Source organism: Leuciscus leuciscus, assembly GCF_965113295.1.
Source record: "Leuciscus leuciscus genome assembly, chromosome: 21".
NCBI classification, from domain to species: domain Eukaryota; kingdom Metazoa; phylum Chordata; class Actinopteri; order Cypriniformes; family Leuciscidae; genus Leuciscus; species Leuciscus leuciscus.
Window position 1 is genome coordinate 26,717,160 of NC_138745.1, and position 16,241 is coordinate 26,733,400.

The 16,241-nt window shown below is 41.5% G+C and overlaps 1 protein-coding gene across 24 annotated transcripts in view; it reads right to left on the minus strand.

The window, feature by feature from the left end:
- Positions 1 to 1,025: 1,025 nt before the first annotated feature.
- Positions 1,026 to 16,241, minus strand: part of tcf7l2 (transcription factor 7 like 2) — an 86,636-nt gene continuing 71,420 nt past the window's right edge. For 3 of the 24 annotated variants that reach the window (XM_082151282.1, XM_082151283.1, XM_082151291.1), the window contains 9 exons: positions 15,939 to 16,041; positions 14,666 to 14,752; positions 10,492 to 10,632; positions 10,244 to 10,406; positions 9,811 to 9,919; positions 8,713 to 8,775; positions 8,005 to 8,055; positions 6,286 to 6,358; positions 1,026 to 3,464 (listed from right to left, as the gene is read on the minus strand). In XM_082151282.1, coding sequence (XP_082007408.1) covers positions 3,023 to 3,464; positions 6,286 to 6,358; positions 8,005 to 8,055; positions 8,713 to 8,775; positions 9,811 to 9,919; positions 10,244 to 10,406; positions 10,492 to 10,632; positions 14,666 to 14,752; positions 15,939 to 16,041 — 1,232 coding nt within the window. In that variant the 3' untranslated portion in view covers positions 1,026 to 3,022. Of the gene's footprint in view, positions 3,465 to 5,680; positions 5,742 to 6,284; positions 6,926 to 8,004; positions 8,056 to 8,712; positions 8,776 to 9,810; positions 9,920 to 10,243; positions 10,407 to 10,491; positions 10,633 to 14,665; positions 14,753 to 15,938; positions 16,042 to 16,241 lie in introns of those variants that run through there. The other 21 variants (XM_082151303.1, XM_082151287.1, XM_082151300.1 and 18 more) reach the window with 18 other exon arrangements.

A 16,241-nucleotide genomic window follows, 5' to 3' on the forward strand; every position in this document is an offset into this window, starting at 1 on the left:
TCCTTTGACCTTCGGGAACAATTCTGAAAGATTGTTGATATTCTTGTGAGGAAAAGCATTGTAGAGGCTTTGAACAGTTGTGATCTGAATCGACTGGGGTCTTATGAAGTTTGTTTACATCCATTCAGACGGAGACATTCAGAATGTCCCCGAGAGGTAAAAGTTAAACATTGCTTTTCTGGACTGAACAGGCAATGTTTGGATTTAAGGCACCAAACAGAACGTGCCAGAATAAATAACATATGTTTATTCTTTTCTATAGCGATTCAAAGCGTATATACTAGGATTTTGGACTAAATGACTCAAGACGTACGCTACTCTTCTTCTAATAGACATCGCTGGATCCGAGAAGTCGCAATGTCTAAGGCAGCAAGGTCTGGATGTTGTGTCGTATAGTTCACGCTTGTTTGTTCAATTTTAAAATATCACCCAGAATATCTCTGTCTACTAACTGAACAGTCATTTTTTTATTCACCAAATCAGAGAAAATAATGCACAAGAAGATTCCTTAGGAGGTCTTCATGTTAACTGAATAATCAAAATGGATAATAAAGTAGAAATGTTTACCTTAAAAAAAAAAAAAAAAAAAAAAAAAGTGCTGATAACCTCTTAAGCCACAAACACGTGACTGAATGATTTACTCTGCCTAGTTAAAATATCAGATCCTGGCATGAGGCTTTCAGCTGAATTCTACTCTGAATGAAACCAGCTGCAGACAGCGGTGTGTGATAGGAGAGTTATGGTGGACTAACATCAGGTTGTTTCATTAGCATTAATCATCATTACGGCTGTCTGTAATTCTTATCAGAGTCAGAGTTTGCAACCTTCATTTAGATAACGCCTCTTGAGAAACCAGAATGTGTCCAATGCAATTTCTTACAGAACCAGGTTTGGTTGGAAGGTGTCCCCCCCAAAAAATTCTGACTTGTATTATAGTACTGTTAATAAAACACCATATATTACATGATTATGGTCATTACAGCTACATTTATCCAAACGAAGGGCAGAAGATGACAGAAGGCAAGTTCACATACTAACTCATTTTTATTAATACAGAACTGCATGCTACAGAGACTGTACAGCATTAACATTTATTCATTACAAAAACATGGTTTTTGGGAACCATTTCAAATAATGGAAAAAAAACAAAGAAAAAAAAAAGAAAAAGAAAAAAAAATTGATATAAAACAAACCAAAATAAAAATATAAGAGCATAAAAGAGAACAGGAACATCACAGCCGTTAAGGAAACATTCAAACTATTCATCATTAGCATCTTAATAAACCAGAGAAGTAATCGACGGGTTACAGTTGCGTCATGTCAACTACAATGGCACCGAATGAATGATTCTCTTGTAGCTTTTTTACAGCCTCTTGCAACATCAACATGCCTATTTTTTCTATCTACCTATATGTAGTAGTGTACTTAAAAGTGGCAGTTTGTGTTTTTTTGTAGTATTTAATAGTTTTTTATGAACCTCCTAATATACATAATTTGGCCCTTGAGGGTTTATACAGTATGACGTCCGTCTTTTAAGTTTAAATTTTATTATTTGACAATCTGCTACCAAACACATTTGTTATAGCAACATTTATACTACATACATAGCAATCTATGTAACGTCACAGCAAATTATGGTTGAAAAAGAAAAGAAAAAACAAACATTGGACAACGAAATAACCTACAGCGTCATAAGAGGTGGAGAGGAAATTATCACAAATTTTGGCACGGGAAAAAATCTGTACACAATTCTACAGTTAGGCGGAGATGAGAATGTGCAATAGAAAAGAAGGGCTTGAGACGAAATTCGACTATTGAAGACATGGAACCCACCGTCCCCGTTTCAAGTTTCCTTTTCACCTATTGTAAAATGGCTTATAGATATGTTTCTAGAAATTAAGTTGTGCATACATCTGTTCGTTGTTGTTTTTTTTGCTTTTTTGCATTTTTGCTTTTTTAGTTTTTTTTTTTTTGTTGAGAATCTACACTGTAGTTTAGGTGGAATCCTGGTTATCAACAAAATAAAATAAAATAAAATAAAATAAAATAAAATAAAAAATAAAATAATAAATTCATGTTAAAACAATAAAACATTTGAAACTTCAAAACCTCCTTGTAAAAATGGATCATTTATATATATATATAAGTTGCTTACGTTAAGAAAAAGAATATTTATACAATGTATTAAGAAAACGAAAAGATTTCAAAAAGGGACAACATACAAGATACAACAAGCAATCTCTAAAGCAATAAATACTACTGGTCCTAGCATTGTGACAGTTTGTATTGAATATCCCAAACCCTCCCCACCCCCCGTCCCACCCCACCAATCGAGTCGACCCACCCCAACCCGAGTCAACCTCCCTCCCCCTGGTAAACAACGACAAAAAAAGAAGGATAAAACAGACAACGCAATGGAACAATGCATATTAACACAGTAACCCCCCAAATTTCTGTACATTTAAACAAGAACAAGTAACATCACAATTAAAGTTGTTCCTCAGGCGGAGAGGTGTCTCCACAGTCCTCGTGCCCTCTGAGTTTTGGACAGCTGTAAAATGATTGGTTCACAAGCTCGTATTTAATACAAATAATGAAGGAGAACCAATTCTTTGAGAAAAGGGCTCACAGAATCCTCGCCTACTTTGTATATCTGTCTTTAAACATGTCTATGTAAAACTACATAACAATTTTGCACTTTTCTGTTGTACAGCTGAAAAAAACAAACAAAAACAAAAAACACGAAAAACAAAATCCAAAAAAAAAATCATAAAAATTTGGCAGATTCACAAAGCTATACTCTACAACTTAGTGTATTTAATTATCAATATTTAATCATAATAATTTCATTTTTTAGATAATGACAGGTCAAATATTGACCAATGAACTTTGATAAAGAATTAACAAAATTTTCAAAGCCATATCGCACAGAAAAAACAAGAGAATCAGAACACAGAATGAAAAAAGACAGAAGACTGACGGACAAACAAACAGAGAAAGCCAGTTTAAAAAAACAACCAAGCTAGTCTATTGACTTAGTTACGAGTGAAAGGGGTTGCGTCGGGGTGGAGCTGGGCAGCAGAGAGTGGGAATGACAGCCCGATGTGGGCCTGGAGGAGGCGGAGCCTGTGGGTCGGGACGACGGCACATCTGAGGGGTCCAAGGAGCCGTTGTGTGCCGAGCCGGATGTTTTGCCCGCCCTGGAGTTGTCCAACAGAGCTAAGGGTGGAGGCGGAGCCATGGAGAGGTGTTGGTGTTGGGACGACGAAAGCAGGGGGGGCGGTTTCATAGTCAGTGAGAGAGGTTGCATTTGTTCAGTCTGTGGTTTGGACTCTTTCGAGGACGGGGAGGGAGAAACCATGGAGGGGGAGGATGGGGGGGACTCTAGTAAGCTTCCGTCCGAAGAAGGAGGACTGGCACAGCTGCCTTCACCTTGAATGTAGCGAATGCACTTCTTTTTTCTCCTAAAAAAAAAAAGGGGGGGGGGGGGGGGGGACATGTTGAATTTCTTGGTCCGAACAGCAGAGTGAATCACACATCACACAGCCCTAACGTCCATTTAAATGCACATATCTTAAGGTCGGGACACCCATGCTGATCTCATTAGCAACTTTTGGCGGACCCACTTTCAGACTCTGCATGAAAATGGACGCTAGAGCTGGACGAGATTAGCAGTCTCGCTCTCACATGGTGTCACACGATTACATGCAGAGAGGACAGGACAGTGGGAGGACGAGAGGAAGATGAACAGACCGAATGAGGATGATGAAAGAGGTGAGGCCTACAACTCTCTTTGTTTTCCTTCGGCGGCACAACGCAACTCCAAACAAAAGAACTCCACCCCGGTTTCACAAACCGCGAGGGGATCCATCCGGTTTACACATCAGCTTGAATTATTACACTTCTCTTTCTCCCTTCTTTTTTCCTGTCTTTTTCCTTGCATTCCTTCAGGGGAAGTTCAGATGGTGGGGTAAGAGGTTAGAGAGAAAGCGCTACTCTCAGCTTGCCCCTAAGACATGTGTGTGAGCGCTCTGCACAGAGGTCGTGGTGCCATGTTTGCATTTCTGCTCGGGTCAAGACCCTCTCTCGTCTGCTACGCCTACGGCCAGCCATTCCAGCCAGCCACATCTCACCAGCGCCAAGCCAGCGCGCCGTGAGGTAGGGGAAGAGAGAGAGAGAGAGAGAGAGCGAGAGACGAGAAGTGATAGGGTGAGAGAAAGTGAGAGGAACGGAGAGAGCGGGAAAACCTCAGTGTACCTTGCCCTACCTGACCTGACCAACCCTCCCCCTTCCTCCCCAAAAACTCTCTTTATCCTGCCTAAAGGGCGAGCTCAGTGATGCAGCCGAGGCTAACTCCAAAAGAGAAAAGAAAGAGAGTAAAATAAAAGGGAATTAAATCAAAGACAGGGGGAGCCAGAGAGTTGCGGGAGAACCGGGTTCAATAAACCAACTTCTTAGTGGTTTCGTCATGAAAATAACAGCCAGGTAAGGATTGTTTCTCAAGTCATACCCCTGCCTGCTCTTATGCGTGTTGGTTTCAGACGAAAGTGCGAAAAAAGACACTGAGTGAGACAGTCAGGGAGGTAGATACACACTATGATGAAGAAAAATGACAAAAAGGGGGCGATTTTGGGGCGGAAATCTTGTCACGGCCACTTAAACCCACTTGGTGTACGGTGGAGGGGTCTGCACAGAACAGACTTAATACAGAGGAGACATGGCACTTCAGGGTCAAAGATGGGTGAAAGAGACAGAGATGTGTTTGTTTGATTCGTCTGCTACTCTACCCTGTACCGTACATGACTGTACAGCTACAGAACGTCTTCTGCATGGAGGCCGGTCGTGAATTTATGAACGTTTCAGGTCTGTCAATGCGCTAACTGCCTGTCAAACAGCGGCAAATAAACTAATATCCATTTTTTAAGAGCCATATTGATTCTAAGTATCTCCCTGTGTTCCTTATTGATTTATAGGTCTCTGAGGGAATTTCTCCAGATGCATCTTTCAGGAAACAGAGCTGAGTGGGGTCTTTTAACCTTCCAGCTCCCTAAATCAAGACGCAATTACCAGCGTTTCTCTCAGCACAGCCCAAAAATGCACAGGCTATTCCTCTGAATAACAAGCAGTGCTGATGAGCGGCACTACCCCACAAAAAATACCAGCGCATCGACTGCAATAAAACAGTTACTGGCTAGCAGGATAGTTTGAAAATTGAAAAAATATTGTGTGGTTTCAACTGAAAAAGTATGAACAACACCAGCGTTTATTTATTTTTCCTCTGACAAAACTGACATGAGCGAATAAAATCAAAGAGAATCCAGAATCTACTAAATAAATACCAATTATTGTCGTCCCTCAGCGTGTCTGACAACATTTAACTCTACCTAAACATCTAATTGAAAATTTTGCATTAAAGCCATTTTAATTTATTATCATTGTTTTATACACAATACAGTTTTGTCAGAAAGATTTTCACCAAACCTGGACTAGAGAGAGTGGATTTTGGAGAATCAGGTGGATTTCTAAACTAGAAAGGATTATGGAGGACAAGTAGAAAACGGACAGTGGAGTATCACAACAGCACAACGTCTGATGTCCACGATGAGGAAAGGGTGAAAAAGGAAAGAGTGCACAAGCATGACACAGAAAAGGGTATTACTTAGCAGAAACAAATACCTACCATCCACATATTCCCAATTCAAAGACTGCTTGTATTAGAACAGAAAGACAAGAGGTTGGGACTGAATAAAGGGTTATAAGAGAGGGGTGGAGAAGGAAGAAGAAGAAGAAGGGGAAGAAAAAAAGAGAGAGGGGGGATGAGATGGCATCACCCCAACCCTGCCCTCCACAAAACAAGTGGCTACATCACACAGTTCTAATAGAAGTGACTGGGCAGAACAGTACAAAACAGCAGATTAGTTCCTTGGGCAGAAAAACCCGCAATATTGAAGTATACAGATATAAAAATTCTCTAAATAAAAAAAGATTTTGCTTGACTTGAAATTTGATCCACAATGCCTTTGTAATTATTTTTGTTTCGTCATTTTCTGCCCAAGGGTTTCAGTTCGTCTGAAGTGTTTCTAAAGTCAGAAAAGGACAGAAACAAGTAAGAAAGAAGTCTTTGCAAACATATAAACTGAAACAAGGCCTCGGAGATTGAAGTAGGAAAGCATAATCCATGGAAAAAGTGCCGAGAGAAGAAAAGATGATTTTTTTGGTCATCTTAAAATCATCATCATCATCGTATTTTAGACGTTCTCCCCAAGAGTGGGGCTGGGAATATACCTGCAGGGTTTGCACCATAAACCCAGCTGGTCAAGCCCGAACAAGGCACGACACTTCTTAGGGGTATTTGCATCTGTTATCCATAGAGGAACATAAAAACACAACAAAGAAAGAAAGAAAGAAAAAAAAAGCACATGTCATTGGACACAAAAGGCATGGAGCTAGAGCAAATGATTCAGCTGTGGACATTGGTACCGTGCCTTCCCAAAAACTTACCATGACCAGCCCATCTCAACCCCCAGGCCACACCCCTCCCCCTTAACAGAGGGAAATAAACCCCGCCTTTTTATTTAACCCCACCTCTTTTCAATTTCAAAAAGGATTACTATGTGAACTCCTTTTTCACACACTCACACAAAAAAAATAAACACACAAACAGCCATTTCACCCCACCTAGAGGAGAAAAACAAACCCCATCTCCCAGATTTGCAGAAGCTGATTGGCAAAGGAAGTGGCGTGGAGAGAATGCGAGGTTGAGAGAGCCAGAAAAGTGGGAGGAGGTACCAACGAGAGAGTTCCCCAGCTGTCACCTGCTCTAGCACACCTGCCGCCACACCAGATACACACCTGCATGGGCCACACCAGTTATTCTGCTGGTCGAGCCCGAAGCGTGCGCGACACTTCTTTGGGGCGCTCAGATCTGACGTGACGAAGAAGGGAAGAGGAAGCCAGTGCAGAGGAGGGATGAAATCAGAAAACAGAGCGGAAAGAGAGATAAATTGAATCCAATGAAAGTCTTTGCACTACTATTTCTCCTACAGATAAATTTAAATAGTGCAGTAATGCATTTACAGACATGTTTGACCATATTTTGTTAGTCATACAAATAATTAAATTAAAAATCAAACTGTGAGAAATAAATATGAAAGTAAATGAATGACAGAAATCAAATCAGCACACAATGCATGCCTTTCATAACCAAGGCTCTTTATGAATAAATGCTCGTTTGTTAAAAGGTAAGCAGGGCGGGATGCAGCAGATATGGATACATGTCTGCCATATATAATGTCTGATCTAGACTAGAGGAGGTGATAGGGACAGGTTGTTGAGGCAGCAGTAGCAGGGAGGAGCTATAGGAGGGAGGTGGAGCATTAGTTTAAGCCAGGGAAACACTACAAAGCTGCTTCATAAACAGGCCTGGCCCACGTTCATCCACCTCAAACAGTCCAACTGAGCACCAGAGTAAAGGACATGGGTAGACGAGTGTTTGAGGAGGGTGAAGGCAGGCCAAGAGGAGACAGGGCATAACCCGCACTCATGCTGAAGAGGCGCAGGGGCAGCTACTGAAGGCAGTAGATTAAGGAGGTTTACCCTGATAACAACATCTCTGGTTATTCTTAGCATAAAGAGGTCTTTCCTATAAACATACTGCAGCTGCATGCGTAGAGTTGACCAAATCTGGGATCTTTTATCTTTAACATAGTAATACATGACTTTTAACATAGAAGCATCTTTTGATGAAATTATGTGTATAATGAAAAATGGAGCAAAGGAAACAACTGAAAAGGAGCAAAATAAAGTAAAGCAATGTATTCTTCAAGAGAATTACTGAGCTTAGCAAATAAAATATATATATAAAGCAAATATGTAGCATTATTCATTAAAGAAAGATCATTAAATATTTGATATACTGCACAAGCACAAATAAATAAATACATAAAGAACCAAAAAAAGGGAAAAAGCAAGTTAGTAATTTAAGACTCAAAATGACATTAGCACCTGTAATCGGAGGGAGTGAAAGGCAAGGGTTTGGAAAATATTCTCTGTGTTCTGGAAAAAAAAAAGAACAAGATACAGAGGCCTTCAAAAGGTGTCCATGATGGAGAGAGACCGCAAATACATTCTTCCTGGACAATATCTCACAATAATCAGCATCATAAAGAAGAACGGTAAAGTGAATTCAAATCAATGTAATCAGCAAACCTCCTTAATTGAAAGATGTGGCTGAATTTAAAAAACAAACAATTTTCTTTTACTATCACTAAATAAACATATATACAAAAAAAGCATGCAGCAGGCACAGCCCAAAGTTACGTCCACAAAACCACATAAGCACAAGCATGGGCGGCACATTCAGAGGCTGGCACTCGGTCACAAGGGTGATCAACTCACACTCTCAAAACATACATATCACAGTACGATAAATACTGGAGGGGGGCTGGGCAGCTGGTGAGAGGGGAGGTGGGGGGGTCATGCATATTCAATGTTATTAATGCTCAACATGGGGCAAGGGGAGGGGAGGGGGATAACAAGCAGTCTATCGTGTAAATATTGCATTGGGTAGCATAGCTATATACAAAATGAGGCAGGCATACACAAAAAAAAAGAGATAAGACAAAAAAAGGCTGGACTTTCATCTTTGAGATGTCACACTTGTGACAGATGATGGGTCTGCTTTAATATGAGAGATAATTGCAGCTCACTTACCATTGCCCTCTCCTGCCTGCTTTTCCCTTTTTCTCTTCTTCTTTTTCCCCTGATAGTTACCCGCCAGAAAAAGAGAAATAGACAGGAACCTTAGTTATTATATTGCAGAAAAGACCGAGACATGAAATGAACAAGAGAGGCCAATGTTTTCACTGATTTATTTATTCATGTAAGAGCCTGAAGGTTTAAACTGCCACTGCAGGACAGAACAGAACTTTCCCTTTCTTTCCCCTCGTCCTATTTCACTCCTTTTGTTTATTCCTTGTTGTCTCGCTGCTGCTTAGTTTTCCTTTCATTGTGAAACGATTGGATTCTCTGGAGGTTTCTTTGAGCGAATCAGTTTACTGGAGGGGAAGAGCAGAACGAGAGAACTTTTGTTGCGTTTGTCCTCAAAAACGAGCTATGTTTCTGCCGGACGAGTCCATGACCACGGATTTCGTTGAGGCTGAGGTCAGGCCCAGGCGGAATGATTCTTTTGCTCCGGTTGAGGAACTTTGACTAGGAGAGTCGAGATACACGGTCAGACTCCAAGGGGAGATGACAGGCTGGGCGGTGGGGCCGTTTGTCAGGCGCGAAAATCCGGCGAAACAGTAAACGGTGCGCTCGTTCCCTATTTCTGGCGGCGGAGAGAGATGTCCTCTTTCATCAAAGCTGCGAGGCGTTTAGGCCCTGTGGTTATTTAATTACTCTGATCTCAGCTCGCCTTTCTCTTTTTAGGTGAACCAGTGGAATACTAATGAAAGCAGAGGAAAATCGCACAGTACACGGGGAAAAAAACAGATCTGACTTACTGAGGAAATGTACAGCAAATAGATCTAAAATAAATCTAAATACTTCCAGCTAGGCTAAGCTGGTCTGTTTTGCTGGTCTTAAAATGGTTTTGAGCAAATAAACCAGCTTAAGCCAGATAAGACCAGCCAACTACCCAAGTTAAAGCTCTTTTTGTGAGTGGTGAGTGCTATAATTTCCTCCAGAGGCTGTTGGATGTTGGATGTTTGTCATATGATTTGTAAAATACACATCTAGATGGCTTTAAACTGCTGTGTGGCCCCTGGGGAAGGAATAAACATTGTTACTTGTTGAAAACTTAAAAACTTACATAGTTGTCTCGTGCCGACCAGCCGGGGTACAGCTGCATGTGAAGCTGTCGTTCTTTCCTGGCTAACTCGTAGTATTTGGCCTGCTCCTCTCGAGACAAAGCGTGCCACTGCACATAGAGAAACACACACACACATCCATCAAAACTGCAGCCATCACACTCAGAGAAAGAGACCACTGATATTTTAGGCTCAAACAACACGGAAGTTTTTCCATGAGCGGTCCAACCACCGCGATTAAAATTTCCCCTTCCCATGGTGTTGTACTTTTACTCTAGCAACATTGAGCAAGATTACAATTATACAGAAATAGAAAAGTGAATAAGCAGTGTTTTTCCACCACCGACAACACTGCAATCTGTGGTCTTAGTAGTTGAGACAGTCTGCTGCCATTTCGCATAATGCTTTGGCCTTGTTGTGTGTGTGACGCTCACCCTTCGGCCTAGGATCTGGTTGATAGCTGCGCTCTCTTTCAGTGTGCACTCTGCCACCACTTTGGCTCTCATTTCCTTCATGTAAAGCATGAACGCGTTCAGAGGTTTCTTTATGTGTGGCTGCTTCTTTTTTTCCTCCTCCTTTTTCGCATCCTGATGTTTCCTGCGAATGGGAGGGATGAGATGTTAGCATATGCATACCAACTTGATTAATTAATAGAGAATGGAAAAGCGTAAAGTGAACTTACGAGCTGTTGAGGGACCCGATGTCACTGTGAGAGGACTCCTGCTTGACGTTGGGTGTGACGATGGCTGGGTGGGGGATTCCTGTGGCGTGCAAACTGTGGTGGGGTGGCACCATGTGATGTGGGAACCTGGAGGAGAGAAGACTGTGTAAATCGTCAGAGTGGACACGGGTGAAATGATGGATGGATACACACATTCACAGAGTAAAGCACTGAATATGAGCTAAAGACTTCACACATCACAGCAGATATAAACACAAAGCAACACCTTATACATCTGTTATGTGGGAGAAGGGAAGGGACAAATCCGAAATATGATGCATTGCAAGCTCAAACAAAATAGCAGGGAGTGATTTTTTCTGATCATAAAAGAGGGAAAATAGGAGTCATTTCAGAGGCGGAAAAAGTGATAAAATTTTGATTCAGATTTTTTTCTTCAGAATAATACTGATAATTTGTTCAAAATAACAAATAATGAATAATAATGACCAAAATATTAAGTAAATAAGATTTTTTTTAATGTTGTTTTTAACATCAACATTGGAAAGGATTGTAAACCATGAACTATAATATTAGTCAATACCCACACAGCCTTAGTTACGTCAACAAAAGTCATTTCAGAGGTGGACAAAAGACTATATTTTGATAAAATATAAAATATAGTGATTTTTTTCCCCCTTTCTAATAATGAGTTCTGATGAATCACATTCCATGTATGTATAAAGTAAACAGGGTAAAAAAAAAACTGTTTTTAAATCAATATTTTTCGGGAGCATTTAGGGTGGTCATTTTCTTCTCATTTATTTACTAATTGATTCATTTCTTGCATTATCCACTAAAATGTCGCCCTGCCTGATTGAAGGACTTATCTACAATATCATCCCCCAGGCATTGTGTAAAGATCTGTAGGAAAGCAGAATAAATTCCTGAGCATACAAATAAACATATCTGTGCCCGTGTCTGTGTGTGTGTGTGCAGTGCGTCCCAGCTGTGCGTGGCCGTACACAAATCTGAGAGAAAGAATGGAGGATGATGAAAAAAAACAGAGAAGGAATAATTCTTTTTTTCAAACAGCTCATTATCTGCTTGAGTGTGGCTATATGGCTTGGAGCCAGAATATAATGATGAGCGTAAACTCACAAGGAACAACTAGTTTCTGTTGAAGGTTCTCTCTGGGGACTGTGTTTCCCCCCAATCTCTCTTCTCCTATTCTCTCTTTCCTTTATCCCTGACACATATGTGTTTGTGCCATGTCACCCAGGCCGCCCGCCCGCTCCTACCGAGTGGGGACCGGCGTTGTGGCTGCAGTGCCGTGATCATTAGCCCCCACCTTTTTCTTTCTCTTTCTGTCCTTGCATACTTGTTAAAATTTCCTCTGTTCCGTCGTCCAATTTTTCCCTCCTCTTTCTTCCTGACTGTCCCATCAGCACCGCCCCCACCCGTGCCGCTGTTGCCATAGCGAGGCCCAGGTTATGGTTTAAACATGACGTCCATCCCTTTGAAGCACAGGGCATCATTCGGCTCATCAGCACGCAGCAGAGTCTGCCACCAATTTAGCCCTGCTGAGGGAAGAGCGAGACAGAGGTGTGCAGAGAAGGGCCCCTGCAGGGTCCAATGTCTCAATCTTCTTCCACACCAGCCGAGTGTCAGTGAGTGCCATTTAATTGCCAATCGGAGCAATGGCCTCGGCACCTGTTTAATGTATAATGACCCCGACGGTGTACTCTGTCTGTCATCCGCTTTCTATTCCTCGGTGGAAAAAGAAGGGATTGGAGCGGAGGTGCGGATGGAGGAACATATCAAAGGGCAGGCACGGGCAGGGACCGAGAGGCCTACACTTCCTCCCCGTCACCAGGGACGGCCGACACACCTGTACGACTCCAACCCCATTATCAAAACAATGTAGCTCATTTGCCGGATCCGAGTCTGCGGCGTTCGTGCTCTGAAATGTATTTTTTAGATGGCTGAAGCGTTACCTGGGTGAAAAGCAGATCGCTACATGAAGCCCTGTGTGCTAACTGCATAATAAATGGCAGCAGATAGGGCCATCAGAATCTCTCTAAGCCGAAGACAGGCACCAGAGAGAAACATATGGGCTTCTCTTAATCCCGAGGCCTTCTGGAGTTGCTGTCCACTGACAGAGAAAGACGACAAAGCAAGATTTCCCGCTCTCTCTCTTGCCCTCTTTATTCATAGAAAAACCATAAACACAATTAATGAAACCTTTTCCTGGTGCTCATTATTTTTGCGCAGGAGGCTGGTGACAGCAGACGCCACCGATTTTGACACAAACATGCTAAAGCACCTTCCCTCCGCAGAGACACAAGACCACCACTTATTAATCTATGCTAATTCAATTACAGATTATCAAAACGCATTAGCTCTTCCCCAGCACATCACCAATCCCCCTAGCCCCCATTCAGAAGATTCAATTAGCCTGCACTGGAAATAGGATGATCACAATATAAAGGCCTCATTAGAACAGAATCAGCTGTCACTTAAGCGAAGGTCCAGTGTCTGAGCAGAGGCTGCAGACCTGCACAGGCGCCTGACAGCGGAGTAGGCAGAATGGGCTCATTCCAGGCCTTTGGCAGGGTACAGACGACTTCTCTATGGAGCCGAGAACTCAAAACACACACAAGAGTGAAAGCTGTTGGTGTCAAATGTATGAGGCCTCGGTTTCAAAGCCAGCTGTTAATAAAAATGGACCTTTAAGAGTCAGGACCAGCTGCAAAGACCCTGTGCTCATAAGCAGAGCAGCTGCCAATGCACTCATCACTGCGAAGCTAAATATTGTGTTTCAGAGCTATTATGTTTGGCTTGACCACTTTAAACTGTGTGAGGATGATGAAAATATACTAGATGCAAGTGAGAGATAGGGCCTCATTCACTCACGCAAACAGAATGAATGTAAATGTTTTGTTCAAACACTCTCACGTAAAATAGATTTACATGAAAATTCATTCTGCTAGTTTTGATGAAATTTTCACATTTCATGAATCAACTATAAATATACTGTGTAAACTAAAAATTTACATTTACTGTACTACATAAATGCACTGCATCAATGCCTTGTTCCACATAAGCATTGTTTTGCGAAAAATTCTCTCATGAATGAGGCCCAATATTTGTGTATGTTAAACATCCTGATGTGCTGAACAGAAATATGGAACAGGACAATTCTGTGAGCTCAGGAGTACCTTCTCCAAGGCTTTTCATGCTTAAACCCAGGCCAGGGTGCACAGACCCTTTCCCTGTTTCTCCCTCCTTCTCTTGGTTCCCTGTTCACATTTATCAATCAACGTCCTATGGTCTAAGCTCACCAGGCCTCCAGAGCTGCTTTTCCAATCACGCTGCAATTAAACAGGAGTTTGTCCCTGTCTGGAGACACAGGCTGGGCTTGAGTTGGTCTCTATTTCTCGAAACTATAAACCAGATGTTTCTCTGTGCCTCTCTGGCTAGTCTCGCCACCACCATCATCATCATCATCATCATTTTCACATTCATCATCATTGTGAAAAGAGTATCATATGCTTCAGATTAGGGGGAAAGGCTGAGTAAATGCAGAAGAAGGTGACCACCATATGAAGCTCTTGGATCTCACGTTAATGTTTGAATGACATAAAAGCAACAAAGCAAACAGAGATTTGTCATCTAAAGCAAACACCTCCCACTTCTCACATAACAGATGAGTAACAGTCACAAGGGAGCAATCGCTATGACAGTTAAAACAAACATACGCTCACACACATTTCCCACAATCCCCCCACACATTCAACCATTACTGCTCTCCTGGGGACATTTGCGTCCAAATCGCCACTTAAACCAGACCCCAAAGGGGCACACAAAGCTCTCGCTCAGAGTCCAACGACAGCCCCCTGAAATCTGCAGCACTTTTACTTTTACGAAGAGATTCATTTACTTATGACGTTAAGACATTGACAGGCCTCTCGTTCTCTGCCATTCAGTCGGGGTAAACGTTCTTCAGGGGTCTCATTATAAAATGATAACAACAATTAATATTTTAATACGTAGCGGATCGCATGGGACTGTCTTCTTTTTGAACACTGAGACAAGAGCTGTCTCTCCTTAAGGGAGAAGTTTGTGAGGGTTTGACACACGCTCACAGATCACACTTGCATTCTCAGCGAGTCGGTCGTCCCAAGGCTCAACTCACCTTGACATGGACGCATTGACAGTGAGGGCAGTTGGGTAGGGGTGTCTGAAACCTCCCGTCGTGATTGGGTAAACTGGTTGACCTTGCCTAGGAAAAGAAGAAAGAAAGAGAGGTACAGGAAGGGATGAAAAAAGAGAAAAAAGCACTCTCTATGCAGGCGGCTTTATTCTCATTTGATCAGAACAAAAATCTAGGGGATTGCAGAGCGCAGATCAAAGGGAAGCAAACTCTGAACAATTTGAATGCCACAAATCTGATAGGAATGGCTAATTAAATTTCATAACCCCGCGCTTGGTGTCGATGGAGGCCCCTCTCCCTGAGCTGAAACTAGGTGTTTTGTTGTGCTAATTAAAGACGAAGCACCGGCCCCTTTAATGGAGCCATCACGCTAATTGAGGTCTACACATCCAAAGACAAACAATAATGAATGTAAATTTATACCAAAATAAAGTGCAGAGAATCAAAGGGCCGTGGCTGCGCTTGGGGCCTCTCTCGGTATTTAGATCGCGGTGAGAAAACATTAAATTAACAGAGCTTAATTTGTAGCCTTTTGTCATATTAACAAGTGTTGACAAGAGTTACCAGGGGAGAGCCCCCGTGTGGAATTGTGGGTAAAATACTGGCAATCACAGTTCATTACTCTAATTGGACAATACAGAGACATGCAAAATAGCATTTGCCACAAAGAGGCAATTTAGAGTTTAGGGGATGAAGAAAGCCATGGGTGCATTACTGTGGGCCCCAGCGGTGCCCTTCTAGAATGTATAAACTGTACAGAGGTTATGAGTTAGCTTTTGCGCTGTAAGATGGCCAAAGTTTCAAACTGCATATTAAATACCCAGCACATGGCAAAGTGGACAAGAGGTCTGACAAATATAAAATACATGATGACAAAATGCAATATATTTGAACAAAGCTTAAAAAAAAAATGTTATGTCATATTTAAAGTGGAACCAAAAGTCAGAGTTCATAATAAAAATCTGGGATCTGCGATTCAAAATTGAATTTAACCCAAGAAATAAAGATTGATAACATACTTAATTCAATATTTTTTATATTTAATATTTACAGTTTTAATATATATTCAAAATACATATTAAAAACAAATTTGATTTAAAAAATAGAACAAACTTTGATACAATTTATTTTTTTTGTATGTAAGAAAAATCCGATATATATTAAAAGGCATTTTTGTGGCCTCAGACTTTTGGAACCCACCGTACATTATTTTATAACAGCACAAAACAAAGAAGAATAAAATTGGGCTGCTTACTGTGGTACTAACCATCCTAGCGGATGGGGAATCTGGCCTACAGTGCCAGGTGACAGGGGGTAGTAGGGGGATATATCTGAAGGATGTGGAGGCCTTGGGATTCCTGCAAGAGAAATATAAATGCAAAGAAAAGAATGAAGAGTGATTGTGAGAGAGATAGAGAGAGAGAGAGAGAGAGAGAGAGAGCATGTGTGTGTGTGTGTGAACGGTATGAAAATGTTTCTGCTCTTGTCCTGACAAAGAAATTCCCTGATGAAGTTTAAGTGTTAAATTTATCCTCTGTGAGATACACAATTGAACAAA